At 59.7% G+C, this 14,174-nt stretch overlaps 3 protein-coding genes across 3 annotated transcripts; 2 read left to right on the top strand and 1 right to left on the bottom strand.

Moving 5' to 3' along the window:
* The first annotated feature begins 3,612 nt into the window (after positions 1-3,612).
* TUBB4B (tubulin beta 4B class IVb) lies at positions 3,613-6,266 on the top strand. The gene is made up of 4 exons (XM_045562574.1): positions 3,613-3,987; positions 4,287-4,395; positions 4,478-4,588; positions 5,048-6,266. The coding sequence occupies exons 1-4, from the start codon at positions 3,931-3,933 to the stop codon at positions 6,106-6,108; spliced, it is 1,338 nt and encodes a 445-aa protein (XP_045418530.1). The 5' UTR covers positions 3,613-3,930; the 3' UTR covers positions 6,109-6,266.
* On the bottom strand, positions 6,224-9,612 carry FAM166A (family with sequence similarity 166 member A). Its single transcript, XM_045562576.1, has 7 exons — positions 9,557-9,612; positions 8,228-8,442; positions 7,875-8,137; positions 7,663-7,789; positions 7,294-7,388; positions 6,812-6,929; positions 6,224-6,347 (listed from the first exon to the last, which is right to left on the bottom strand). The coding sequence occupies exons 1-7, from the start codon at positions 9,610-9,612 to the stop codon at positions 6,259-6,261; spliced, it is 963 nt and encodes a 320-aa protein (XP_045418532.1). The 3' UTR covers positions 6,224-6,258.
* Positions 9,613-11,444: 1,832 nt separating this feature from the next.
* Positions 11,445-13,207, top strand: STPG3 (sperm-tail PG-rich repeat containing 3). Its single transcript, XM_045563165.1, has 6 exons — positions 11,445-11,653; positions 11,745-11,902; positions 12,004-12,138; positions 12,284-12,372; positions 12,548-12,842; positions 12,998-13,207. Exons 1-6 carry the CDS (start codon positions 11,445-11,447, stop codon positions 13,129-13,131), a joined length of 1,020 nt encoding a protein of 339 aa, XP_045419121.1. The 3' UTR covers positions 13,132-13,207.
* Positions 13,208-14,174: the final 967 nt, after the last annotated feature.

Raw genomic sequence — 14,174 nt, 5'->3', positions numbered from 1 at the left:
GGGTCTTAGGTCCAAGCACTGCAGGGAGTCTCGTTCTGTCTTGTTCTAGCAAGTGTCCACCTCACCAGGGCACCATGAGTGGCAAGGCAGATGGCTGGTGTCATGGTGAGCTCTGGGACTCAAACCTGGGCAAGCAACAAAACCTGGATTCTGTTACCTGTAGATGGGGGACCACACTGATCTCCCAGCCCTGGAAGCCCTGGTTAGAGGAAGCAGGAGCCTTTCCAGTGGAGGGAACTCAGGCCACACAGCCTGGGGGTAGAGTGGGGAGACTTTGACAATGTCTGAGAATGCCAGGGACCCAAACACCTCAAGGAGCAACCTGGACAGGGCCTTGCACAGCTAGTTGGGGAAAAAAATCCTGAGTTTGTCCCTCCTTCACCTGCTATGACGCTTAAATGGCTTCCTTGTCTACTGCTTGGGCAACTAAGCGACTCCACAGGGTGCTGAGCCAACTCAGGGAGTGCTCTGGACACTGAGAGGACCCTAGAATGCCTGGCAGTGACCCTGTGCACCCCATGCGCCAATGCAAGACTCCAGCCCTTTTGAGGGATGAGGTCTGCTTGAGAGTAGTCAACAGAAGCCAGGCTTGTTTTAGCTGGGCTCGGTGGCTCACGCCTGTAATCCTAGCACTTTGGGAGGCCAAGGCAAGAGGATTGCTTGGGGCCGGGAGTTCAAGACCAGCCTGGGCAACTTAGTGAGACCCCCCCCCTTCTCTACAAAAAAAAATAAGAAAATTTAGCCGGGCATGGTGGTGCGCCTGTAGTCCCAGCTACTCAGGAGGCTGAGGCAGGAAGATCACTTGACCCCAGAAGTTGGAGGCTACACTGAGCTGTGATGATGCCACTGCGTACTAGACTGGGCAACAGAGCAAGACCCTGTTGTTAGGGTGGGAACTTGCAGCATGGGATAAGAAAGAATTCTTGACACAAAGATTAGGACAGGCTTAGAGAAAAGTTTATTTTACTTTCTAAGGGAAGAAAGGGCATGGCACAAAAGAAGGAAAGAAAGAAGTCCTGGCCTTGAGGGTAAGGTGTTTGGGGTTTTTATTGGGATAAAGGGGAAAAAATAATGACTCCTGCAAAATGATAACAGGAGGCAGCTGTGAAGCCAGCTGTGTTTGTCTTTCTCTTTTTTTCCCCCCTCTTCTCTGTGACACTAGCTTTGTCAGTCTCCTTGGAATGTGATCTGGTGGCTGTGGGAGTGAGCTCGCACCCCTGCTGTCTGCTTGGGAACTCTTCAAGTGCTGCCAAAACAAATTCTTAAAGACAAGGAGTTAAGCCCCAGCTGGTTAATCAAACAGGAGCAGTTGTGTGCTGTGATCTTTCTTTTCTTTTCGATAGTTTATTAGCAATGCCATCCTTTCACCTGTCTCCAATTAAAAAAGAAGCCAGGCTGGGCGCAGTGGCTCACGCCTGTAATCCTAGCACTTGGGAGGCCGAGGCGGGTGGATCCTTTCAGCTCAGGAGTTCGAGACCAGCCTGAGCAAGAGCGAGACCCCATCTCTACTAAAAATAGAAAGAAATTATATGGACAACTAAAAATATATAGAAAAAATTAGCCGGGCATGGTGGCGCATGCCTGTAGTCCCAGCTACTCTGGAGGCTGAGGCAGAAGGATTGCTTGAGCCCAGGAGTTTGAGGTTGCTGTGAGCTAGGAGGACGCCACGGCAACAGAGCGAGACTCTGTCTCAAAAAAAAAAAAAAAAAAAAAAAAAAAAGAAGCCAGGTTTGTTTTCCTAAACCCATCTGTGGGTGAGGTCACTCTCCTGGTCAGGGTGGCAAACGTGGCAACAGACCCCTCTCCCGGGATGAAAAGGCCAATCTCCATGCATACCCAGGGTGCACCTGGTCCTGGCAGATTTCCCAAAGACTAACAGTTTTGGTCAGTGTGTAGCACAATACTGTGGTATCATGCATTATGTAGTGAAGTGGAGGTGCCTCTCCTCTCAGAAGAAATAAGCAGGCACTGCCCCCAACACCCTCTGGTTGAGAGGCACAGGGGTAAGAAATTCCCAGAAAGCCAGAATCTAGAGAGGCCCAGTGGCCACAGCAAAGGAGACTGTTTAGGACAGAACTGATGGTGTAATTTATTCCCTTAAAAATGTTACCAAAATACACTTTGGAAGGGTGAGAGGGGAGGGTCGCTTGAGGCAGGAGTTTGAGACCAGCCTGGGCAACATAGGGAGACCCTGTCTCTACAAGAAATAGAAAAATTAGGCAGGTGTGGTGGTGCGGGCCACTCCGGAGCCCAAGCAGGGAATATTGCTTAAGCTCAGGAGTTCTAGGCTGCAGTGAGCTCTGTTTGACCTACTACATTGCAGCCTGGGAGACAGAGCAGGACCTCCTCTCTAAAAAAATAAAAATTAAAAATAAAAATGCGGGCCGGGCGCGGTGGCTCACACCTGTAATCCTAGCACTCTGGGAGGCTGAGGCAGGTGGATCGCTTGAGGTCGGGAGTTCAAGAGCAGCCTGAGCGAGACCCCGTCTCTACTAAAAATAGAAATAAAAATTATCTGGACAACTAAAAATATATATAGAAAAAATTAGCCGGGCATGGTGGCGCATGCCTGTAGTCCCAGCTACTCGGGAGGCTGAGGCAGGAGGATCGCTTAAGCCCAGGAGTTTGAGGTTGCTGTGAGCTAGGCTGACGCCACGGCACTCACTCTAGCCCGGGCAACAAAGTTAGACTCTGTCTCAAAAAAATAAAATAAAAATAAAAATGCTTCCAAAACATAATGTGTAAATGTATTATTTTTAAAGCGATTGATTAAAGATGCAACCACATGTAATTTAACAGTTTTTCTCTTATAAATTTTTTTCTCCGCAATGTAAATCATGTAGTAAATTAACAGAAATAAAAGTATTTATCAACCCAGGTCCCCCGAGGTCGGGGGCCCATCCGTCGAGGGAGGTCTGGACGCCGTCCCGTCTCCATGCAGCTCTGCGCACTCCTGGGAACCAGGCACCAAGGCGACCGGCGCACGGCCAGCGCCGTCTCCACAACACGCCGCACCCCTCCTCGCCCCTCCCTGCACCCGACCCGCCCGGGGCGCAGCGGAAGCCACGCGCTCCCCCCGCCGGACCGCGAGAGCAGCGGGCGCGGGGACCCGGGAACAGGAGCCCGCGTACTCCGCCCGCCACGCTCCGCTGCTCTGGGGGCAGCGTCCCCTACCCCGCGGACATCCCGGTCGCGGCGCCGCCCCCACCCCGGCACCTGAGCCCCGGTTCCTCCCTCGGAGACCCCCGGGCTCGCCCAGCGCCAGGGCCGGGCCGCCACCCTGTGACCCTGCGTTGCCCTCAGGGTGGGGCGGGGCGCCCCTTCGCTCCGCGCGGGGAGGTCGGGTCGCGTTGCTCCGCGACAGCTGCCCGGAGAAGGCGCATGGCGGGGACCCAGGGTCGCCCCAGTACTCTCGAACCGTCCTCCCGGGCCCGGGGCCAGGACCGCGCCCGCCCTCTATCGCCAGGCCTACCCTCCCCAGCCGGAAGCCCGGCCCCGCCCGCGCGCGTCTCCCGCTGCACTGCGGCGGTTACCAGGACGCTGACCCCGCGCAGCCAATAGCGCCAACAAGACGGCGTGCTCCAGGAAGCCAGCCAATGAGAGGACAAATCAATCATTTGAAACACCCAATGGACAGAGCACCGCAGTGCGAGGGGGGGGATTGTGATAGGGAGCTCGGAGGCCGAGGCTAACCAATAAGGAGCTGACGGCATTAGGAAGGCGGGACGTAGGCGGCTTGATTGACGGGGATAAAGCCAATCAAACGAGGTTTCTTGCCAGCCTCGTTCTGGCACCCCAATCCGAGGCTGACGGAGGCGGGCGCGGCGGGTATATAAGCGTTGGCTGAGCGTCGGTTGTAGCACTCTGCGCGCCTGCTTTTCAGCCTGTGTGTCTGCCTGCTGCTGCGTTCCCGCCGCCGCCGCCGCCGCCATGAGGGAGATCGTGCACCTGCAGGCCGGGCAGTGCGGCAACCAGATCGGCGCCAAGGTGGGCGGCCGAGGGCGCCGAGGCCCGGGGCAGACTTGCCGGGCGGGGCGGGCGGCTGGGAAAGATGGCGGCAGCGGCCAGCCGGGCGGGCTGCGCCCCCGCATTGCGGCCCCGGGCGCCCTGCGCGGGGCTAGGGCCCGGCGGGTGGCCGGGGCCGAGACCCCCAGGGCCCTGGCGGCTGGGGAAGCGCGGGCGGGGGAGGGGAGCGGAGAGCTGGGCCGCCGCGCCCGTCCGGGGCGGGGCCGCCCCAGCTCACCGGCGGCCGTGACTCAGCCCCTGCCCGCCCGCGTCCCTTGCAGTTCTGGGAGGTGATCAGCGACGAGCATGGCATCGACCCCACCGGCACTTACCACGGGGACAGCGATTTGCAGCTGGAGCGCATCAACGTGTACTACAACGAGGCCACCGGTGAGACCCCGGCCCCTTCCGTCCTCCCTTCTGCGACCCCATGTCCCCTCTCCTCGCTCATACCTCCCCCGTGCCCCCCCAGGTGGCAAGTACGTGCCCCGCGCTGTGCTCGTGGATCTGGAGCCCGGCACCATGGACTCGGTGCGCTCGGGTCCCTTCGGGCAGATCTTCAGGCCGGACAACTTCGTCTTTGGTGAGCCGCAGGTGGGGGCTGGGCGGCGGCATGTCAGCCAGGGCGGCTCAAAGGTCGAGGGGCTGCCTCAAGGTCACCGCCGTGAGAACCGTGGGGCGGGACACACCTGGACACCCTCCTCCCCTCTGAGTCACTCAATCCCCCTCCTAAAGCGGCTTTGAGAGGAAAGCCCAGCTGTCTGCCCACTGCGAGGAGCCGTCCATGTAATCTCCCGCAGGGAACGCCGAGCTGGAGGCAGTGACTGCCGCTCCGTCCTTGGGAGTTGGTGGGGCTGTCTGGGCAGGGTTTTGTTGTTGAGCTGTCTCAAGTTTGGCTAACAGGGCAGGGTGCTGTCTGTCACTTTGGGGGTTATTGGCTCTACCCAGAGTGAATTCTCACACCATATCACTTGGTCCTTTTTGCATGGGTCGTGGAGACTACGTACCTGGCTAGCAAGTGACCAGCTGTGCTCTCTCACAGGTCAGAGTGGTGCTGGGAACAACTGGGCCAAGGGGCACTACACAGAAGGCGCAGAGCTGGTGGACTCGGTGCTGGATGTTGTGAGGAAGGAGGCTGAGAGCTGCGACTGCCTGCAGGGCTTCCAGCTGACCCACTCTCTGGGTGGGGGGACTGGGTCTGGGATGGGTACCCTCCTCATCAGCAAGATCCGGGAGGAGTACCCAGACAGGATCATGAACACGTTCAGCGTGGTGCCCTCGCCCAAGGTGTCGGACACGGTGGTTGAGCCCTACAACGCCACCCTCTCAGTCCACCAGCTTGTAGAAAACACAGATGAAACCTATTGCATTGATAACGAAGCTCTCTATGACATCTGCTTCAGAACCCTAAAGCTAACCACGCCCACATACGGTGACCTGAACCACCTGGTGTCTGCCACCATGAGTGGGGTCACCACCTGCCTGCGCTTCCCTGGCCAGCTCAATGCTGACCTGCGGAAGCTGGCCGTTAACATGGTCCCCTTCCCCCGCCTGCACTTCTTCATGCCTGGCTTTGCCCCACTGACCAGCCGGGGCAGCCAGCAGTACCGGGCCCTGACCGTGCCTGAGCTCACCCAGCAGATGTTTGACGCCAAGAACATGATGGCTGCCTGCGACCCCCGCCACGGCCGCTACCTAACAGTGGCTGCCGTGTTCAGGGGCCGCATGTCCATGAAGGAGGTGGATGAACAAATGCTTAATGTCCAAAACAAGAACAGCAGCTATTTTGTTGAGTGGATCCCCAACAATGTGAAAACAGCTGTCTGTGACATCCCACCCCGGGGGTTAAAAATGTCCGCCACCTTCATCGGCAACAGCACTGCCATTCAGGAGTTGTTCAAGCGCATCTCGGAGCAGTTCACAGCCATGTTCCGGCGCAAGGCCTTCCTGCACTGGTACACAGGTGAGGGCATGGACGAGATGGAGTTCACTGAGGCTGAGAGCAACATGAACGACCTGGTGTCCGAGTACCAGCAGTACCAGGACGCCACGGCCGAGGAGGAGGGAGAGTTTGAGGAGGAGGCCGAGGAGGAGGTGGCATAGAGCCGCCTGTCACTGGGTGAAGCGCGGAAGCGGCATGAGCTCTTTATTCACTCACAAGTTGTTCTGATAGCCCTGTCTCGCTGTGTGTGCACCTGCTGTTCTTCCTGTCTTGACATCACACGCTGTACAGACACCACCATTAAAGCATTTTCATAGTGTGTGGTTTCGCCTCTCCAGTTCCTTCTGATAGGCCCTCCGTGTGCTGTTGCCGAATGTCATTGCGTAGTTGTTCTGCATGGCTGCCAGGGAGCAAGGCTGCAGCTGAGCCAAGCTTACCACACACCCAGGGACAAGCATGCGATTGGCTCCTGCAGGAGTCAGCATGGGCTGTGAACATGGCAGGCTTCCAGGGAACAGGGGGCTGTCCTGGGCCTTGGGGACATCTGCTTGTTGGGGAACCTGCTCCCTGGAGGCAGGCCTATCACAGAGGCCAGCTGTCTGTGTCTGGGGTTTTCATAGGAGGGACCAATGAGCCCTTTCCAAATGGGGAAGGGGTAAAAATGGGCAATCCTGCCCTAAGATGGACCCTGGGAACTGGTATGACAGCTGGCCCTGTACCAGCAATGAGGGGTGAGTAAGGGGGCCCCAGCCACCCTGTCCCCATGGTGGACTGGGTGTGTCAGCATGACCTTGTCCTAACAGGTTGTGTGTAGGGGCATCTGGCAGGGCTGGTAGGTAGGCGGCAGGCCTACTGTGCACTCACATGGTACAAACCCCATGTAGAAAGGTATCAGGCCCTGGCTTCTGTAGATGGTGTTGTTGGGCCAGTGTGTCTTAGGCAGCCTCTCACCCAGGGCACAGACGGGATTTCTGAACAGGAACTAGGGAAACAGGCAGGTGCTGACAAGCACTGCCTCCCCTGGCTGGTAACCAGTGAGCAAAATACCCAAGTTGGGGCCTGACCCGGCCGCCCCAGCCAAGGGCTGGGATGCTGGCGCTCTCACTGGGGAAGTGGCCGATGCTCTTGGGTCTGCTGTCTGCCCTAGCCCCGCTCAGTCCCAAGCACTGCAGAGCAGGGTGCTGAGACCTTTAGGGGACAGGCCCTTGAGCCAGGCAGAGCCCCCCTCCCCAGGCCTCTGACGAAGCCTGGCCTTCATGGCCCCTCCAGGGAAAAGCCGAGTGGGTGGAGACCGCTGTGCTGGGAGCCAGGCACTTGGGAGCAGGCCCAGCATGGGGCTGTCCTACCTGGTTCTTGTCGAACTGGTCCATAGCTTGTGTGACCCCATCACGGTAATTCACCCCCATCACCCAGGAGAACTGGGGGACGAAGCCAGCATAGCCTGGGAGTAGGCAGATGTCAGGGTCCTACCCTGGGTCCCCTTGGCCTTCCCCTGGGCCTGCCCACCTCCCACATGTGTCAGGAAAGCTGGTCAAGGCTCCTTTCCTTCCCTCAATGTTAGCAACTGCCTCTTGGGGCCAAGCAAATGAGCAGGCAGGAGGCAAGAAAAGTGGGCTCCAGGAAGCAGCTGGGAGGTGCGATAGAAAGGGGCCCTACACTCCATGAACTTTGGGGAGGTGTCCCTATCCAAACCAACCCAGTCCCCAGGCACCCACCTGAGATGGCTTTCCGTTGGATCAGGTTAGGGTGGTCCAGGTGGGGCAGCCGCTGGAACCTGCCTACATCTAGTGTCTGCTGCTGGTGGGTCTGGGGTGGGTACTCACTCCTCCTGCAGTGGTACAGCTGGATTGGGGGAGGGGCAAGTCACTGCAGCTCCCACCTGGGTCTGGGTAGGGGTGGGGCTCAGTGCAGGATGTCTCCCAGTTACCTGGTGCTGCCCGGGGGCCTCAGGGACAGGGGTGGTGCTCTTCCAGGCCTCTTCCCCGTACGCCAGCCGCAGGCCCGGGTGTCCCAAGTCCCTGGAGTCCCCCTTCCTGCCTGGCGGGCACGGTGGGTAGGGGGGGTAGGGCATGAAGCCCGCAGGCAGCCCAACTTGTCTGGATATGTTCTCTACCCCTGGTGGCTCCTGGGTGTCCACTTCCTGGGGTGGGAGCTGGCCCAGAATCTCAAAGTTCTTGTAGGGCTTCAGACCTGTACGGACAGGGCAGCCCGTGAGCAAGGGGATCAGAAAGGTGGGCTGGGGGGGCGGGGTGGGGCGCAGGGCCGGGGCTGGCAGCTCACCGGTGTAGTGAGGGATGTAGGGCTCACTCAGGTCCCGGCAGGGAATCCAGGGAGGCTTGGATGTGCTGAAGTCCTCAATGAACTTGGGCTTGGACATGGGGGACAGCACGGAGCAGGGGCTCTTCTGCACGCTGGGATCTGTGAGCAGCTGTGCCGTGGTGCGCCCATAGGTGTTCCCCACCTGGTAGCGCAGCTGTGGGTAGAAGCCTGCATAGCTGTGGAGGGAAGAGGAAGAGGAGGCAGGATGGGTTGGTGAGGGCAGCCAGCAGCTAGGTGAGATCCAGCCCACCTGCCACTTACCAGCTGCTTGGCCTGTGGCAGGTCACCCGACCTTCGCTTACCTGTGAATGGGCTTGCAGTAGCACCTGCCTTCTGTGGCTCTTGCAGCTTGGATGGCCAGGAAGGTGAGCTCCCCTGTCACACCATCCTCAGACTGCCACCCTCCAACCCCTCTCCCGTCCCTCGTTCCAACAGCAGGGGGTGGGGAGCCTGCTCTGTGGGAGCAAGGGCTGGGACAGGTGTGGAGTGGCCACACTGCACAGCGGGGGCAGCCCTTACACACCAGCTGGTCCCACCAGGAAGGTGCTGGGTGGGGTTTGGAGGCCAGGATTTGGGAGGGCAGGTGGGAGAGCTGAGCGTCAAAGGGGAGCAGTCATTTAGCCACATGGGGACGTGGTGTGGGTGTCACATCGTGGGTTCCACAAACCGTGGTTGTCAGTGACTCAGTGCTGCTGGGGGCCTGTGTGATCACCCAAGGAGTATGAATTTTCTTTTAAAAAATCGCCAAAGTTAACGCAGGCTCGTAAGTTTACAAGGTGAGCATCCACCTTCCCCAGAAGTCACCATTGTCTAAAGGTAGGCTTGGTTCCCTGCCCGCCTTTCCTTGTTTGTACATGTACCTGTGTGTGTATATTTAGGTGTGCGCACACACACACACACACACATTGCAGAGGGGGTTCCTGGTGAAGCAGCCTAGCGTACGCTTATCTCATCTGTAAGACGTGGAGTCCTCTGTGGAGTGAGCGTCCAGCATTTACTCAGCTGGCCTCTGCCAGCTGTTTTGCTGCCCCAGTTTCTGCTCCTGACAGACATGCTGGCCACCTGGTCTGGCACTCGGCAGCCGTGCACCAGCAGGGAGGGGTGAGGCCTGGGCCCTTGGCAGCCTCCACCCCAGAGCCTGCCGTGTCCCAGGGCTCCCCAGCCCACAGGGCCTCCATCCAGCTCCCTGGTGCTCCTGGTCCGCAGCCCCTCACGGCTGGCCTCCAGGCCCTCCGCCCCAGCCCTGCTCCCTGACCCTGAGCCCAGCCTCCCTGCAGAGCCCACCCTTACCCAGGGATGTAGTGAGGTTCTGGCGTGAACAGCTTGTGTTTCTGAGTAGCTGTCATTTTGCCTCTAGTGGCCCTTGCTGGCTCCAGCCCCTTATCCCGGGTCTGGCCCCTTCCCTGTGAGGGGTCCTGTTGCCTGGCAACCATTGTGAAGAAGCCCGGCACTGTTGGGCATCAGCAGGGCCAGGGTGCCCCCCGAACCCTGTGAGTGATCCCACTTTACAGCTGGCACACTAAGTCCACACAGGCGCCGGGCTGGGCAGGTGTCACGGTGAGGCGGCTGGCCTGGGAGGAAGTCCGGGGAACCTCCGAGCTCAGAAGACAGGGCCTACCCCTCTGGGAGAGGCCTGGGCTCTTGCCCCCCTAGGAGGCCAGTGGCCAGCAGAAAAGCAAGCCCTGTCCAGGCTGAGGCTCGAGTCTGGGCTTTCCCAGCTGGAGAGCCATGCACATTCTCTCCAGTCAGCTCTTTCACCTGGAACAGGGCATTATTTTACATTTTAAACAAATCCTGATTTTTTTTTATATATATAGGAAGGACTTTCTAACCATAAAGATGGAGATATAATAAAGGAAAAGGTTAATGGGTTCATCTACATGTCAAATACTAAAAACCAAACTAAAAACTGGAAAAAAAAAAAGTTTGCAACAAGTGCTAGGAACAGAAATATCCACATAAAAAGTTCCTACAAAACAAAAATATGAAAAGTTGACACCCCAGTAGAAAATGCATACACAATGTGAACAGTATTTTAAAAAGACCATAGTCGATAAACATGGATATTAACTTGAACCTTAAATAAATGCTGATAATTGCAGTTTCTAAGGCTCGTTGCTGGCAGGGTCATAGAAGAGCCTCTAATTTGGGAGGTGCCTCTGGAAAGCAATTTGGTAACAGATCGAGTCCACACAAGACACTGCACACTTTGCCCATTGCTTCCACTCTTAGGAACCGGTCCTAAGGAAATGGCCTGGTGTTTAGCTGATGATACACGTGCAGTGCTATTGATCATGGCAGTGTTTACCACAGAGAGGAACTGGCGTTAACCTCAGTGTCCAATGACAGAGCTTTCGTTAGCAAAGTGTAACACAGTTACGTTCACAGCCGCTGCCACTGTCCCCAAAGAACACTGCACAGCTTGGGAGGGGGCCCTGGAGCACAGTTTGTGAACCCCTCACCCAAATAAAACGTGTTTCCTCAAGCACGCGTCCATCCAGGGCCAGGCGCGTCAGTGGGGAGGACTGCAGGGACAGGCTCGGTCAGGGCGGAGGAAGGCCCAGAGGAGGCTCCGTGGACCAGACATTCTTGACCAGGCCCTGCCTCAGATTTGGGCCAAGGTCAGCTCCAGACAGGCTCGTGCTTGCTCAGGCTCATTACTCCTTTGCAGCTTGGCTGGACAGCCTGGTCCGTCTGTGACACCTTCTGGCCTCCTCCTGGCCTCTGTGCCCCCAGGCAGAAGACAGTTTCTCTGACCCAGCCCTGCTTGGGCTCGCCTGCCTCTGGCATCCTCTTGGCCCTCTCAGACTCATCCAATGATGTTGCTTCGCTTTTCCCACAAGTGGGTTTCTGGGTGGGGTGGCTGCTCCTTCTCCTCCTCCAGGGAGCCTTCATGGACTCCTCCCTCCATCCTAGCCCCAAGAGTCTTTCTGGCTGGCCCCACACAGCTGGGCATCTGGTAGGACTTGGGAAATACAAGTTCTGCTCCCTTCTCCACCCTCTGCAGGGGCCTCAGTTCTCCCAGAAGCCCCACTGGAGTGTACCCTGCCCTCCCAGGAGACCCTGGAGTGCAGGAGAGGGGAAGGTGTTGGGACAGAAAGTGGGGAAGGGAGTAGAGGAGACTTTGGCCAAGAGCAGGTAGGGGAGGGTCCCTTGGGGCTGGAGACCCCACTGAACAATGCTTCTTCCCAGGAAGCCCCTGGCAACAGAGGGGCCCACTAGTGAAGTCACAGAACCCCCCAGAAGTGCCCTTGGGGAAGGGAGCCCTGAGTCTCTGAAAATGAATTTTGACCAGAAGGCAGTGAAATTCCTGGCAAATTTTTACATCAATGGAGGCAAACACTGGACCCATGGACCCCTAAGGCAGAAGCCACTAGAGCCCACCCAGTAACTTCAGAGGGTGGTGGGCAGGCTGGGGGGCAGCATGGTGGGGGTGGCCCGTGGGCTGGGTGGACAGTGGCTGCCCGTCTCCCTGCAGGCCCAATGCTGCGGCGGTGCTGCCAGGCCCAGAGCCCAGGGCGGCCTGGGATGAGATGTGGTCCTCAAAGACGAAGAAGGTCCCAGCAGTCCTCCGGTTACACAGGGGCACCACCCAGGAGTTCTCACCTGCCTACACCCAGACCCTGAGGGAGCTGTGTGAGTGAGGGTCCTGGCTACCCCCGCACCCCTAGCTGGTCTTGGGTGGGGGAGGGGCCTGCTGGGAGGAACCAGGCCCAGAACTTGCTTCCCGTGGCCAGCGCTGGAGCGGCGGCCCCCACTCGTGGCCGACCTGGATGTCCCCGGCCCCACCAAGTACCAGGTGCCCAGTGCGTCCGTGCGCGAATCCTCCCCGCATCCCCGCTACAGCATGGGCCGCAAGCCCCAGGGCCGAGGTGCGTGTCCCCTCCCTGAGTCCCCAGCCCACCAGGGCAATGGGGGCCTCTGCCTCTGCCCTGAAACCCCCTCTCGTCGCCCCCCACCCCTGCCTGAGGACCCCTGCGCCCCGCCTTCCCCCACCCGACGCTCCGCCCACTGCAGAGGGCGGCGGCCGCCGGGCGTGGCAGACCCCCTGGCTCCAGAGCGAAAGCCCCTTCACGCAGAAGGCCGACTTCAACCGGGAGCAAAAGGTGGCGGCACTAGCCCCGAGGGGGGCTGGGGGGAAGGGGAGGAGAGGGGGAGGGCAGGGACGGGGGAGAAGGAGGGGCAAGGAGAAGGGAGGCGGTGGGGGAGGGGCCGCACGGGAGTGGGCGGGGCCGGGGCGGGGGCGAGGACTCCGCGGCTCTGTCTTTTTCCTCCTCGCAGTGGCCGTCGCCGGCCGACGCCCCGCCGCTCAGCCGGCCGGCCGGCCCCGCTTTCAGCTTCGGGGGCCGCAGGCCCGCCTCCCAGACGGAGGGCCAGGTGCGCCCCAGGCTGCTCCCGGCCGGGGAGCGGCGCCTCCGAGTCCCGCCCCTGCTCCGGGCTTCCCTGCGGGCGCCCGGCGAGAGGCGCCCTGGCCCCAGCACCTACAACGTCCTCCCAGGGTGCAGTCTGCAGGGCCCCCGCTCGCCCGCCTTCTCCATGAGCCGCTCCCCTGCGTTCGTCTCCTGGGTCAGCTCCTGTAAGGAGGCCTCGGAGAGGGCAGGGCCAGGCCCGGGCCTGAGGGTGGGATCAAGGGTCAGGACTAGGGTCCAGGGTCCCGGGGTGGGGGCTGGGAGCTGGGGACAGGGGCAGGCGCTGCCGCGGGGTGGGGCTCCCAGCCTGCTCTCTCTCTAGCCCGGACCCCGGGCCCCGCCGCCTACCACGTGGAGGACTGCTACAACTCACGCTTCCCGTCCGCGCCGGGAGTGGTCATCCAGGGCGTGCGCAGACCCAAGCGGCACGACACGGGCCCCTTCTGCACGCTCTAGAGCCCATTGGACACAGCCTGCTCGGCCGGTTATCAAGTGGCCTCCCTTGGGGCTTCCCCAGGCCTGCCTCTGCCACTCAGCACCCCTGGCCTGGCCCTCTGACCCTCTGGGCACCCGTGAACCACCCTCCTGGCCGGCTGATGCTTCTATGGGCTGTGGACAAGGAGAGCCCAGCCCAGAGCCCCCACCTGCCCGTCCCCCCGGGTATACAAAAATTTGTTGGTTCTTCTGAACTCTGTGGTGTGCCCATCCCTCACCCAGCTGGGAGTCTTGACGATGTGGCTTGTTGATGGTCTCTCATTTTGGGCTTCCCTGTTGGGGGATCTCCATTCAGCTGTCCCTCATGGGTGCGCTCTTCTGGGGGGGTTGGGGTGGCTGACCCTGAGCTCCCTGGCCTCATACAGGGTGAAAGGGTGGCCTGTGGGCAGTGGAGGACACCCCCACCCAGCCATGCCACCCAGGACACTGGTCCAGCTGCCGGTCTACCTGAGGGTCAGTCTTCTTGCTGAGGCAAAGAACTGACTGCTGGGATGGAGGTGGGGGCCAGATTCCCTCAGCTGCCCGCCCAGCTTCCAGGGAGGGCTGAGAGGACCAGCTCATCAGGGCCTGGCCCCACTTCCCCCAGGCCTTGACCTGAAGACCCAGTGGCTTAGTCACTGGTGCTCTGAGAACTCTGGCCCAGGGCTCTGCAGGCCAAGTCACAGGAAGTGGACTCCCTTGGCCTTGGCCAATTAGGCCTGCAGCAGCAGCAGCAGCAGCAGCAGCAGCAGCAGCAGCGGGACTGCTGGTCCCCTTGACACCTTTGGCCTGCCCTCCTACCTGGGCTGGGGACCCAAGACTGCTACCTCCAAGAGCCTAACCTGCAGCTAGTGGTCGCTGCTGTGGCAGCACCAGTTCCTCCAGGTGCCCTCCCTACAGCCCAGGTGTTCTCACCCTCCCCCAATCCAAGCCCCGGGCCAGGCCCAGAGTTGAACGTCTTCAAAAAGTTTCTGCAGCAGCTGCTGCCATGGTGTCAGCATCACCCTCTGTTGCAGAGGAAGCCA

This window comes from Lemur catta, chromosome 10, assembly GCF_020740605.2.
Source record: "Lemur catta isolate mLemCat1 chromosome 10, mLemCat1.pri, whole genome shotgun sequence".
NCBI lineage: Eukaryota > Metazoa > Chordata > Mammalia > Primates > Lemuridae > Lemur > Lemur catta.
This window is presented reverse-complemented; position numbering and strand designations above follow the sequence as displayed.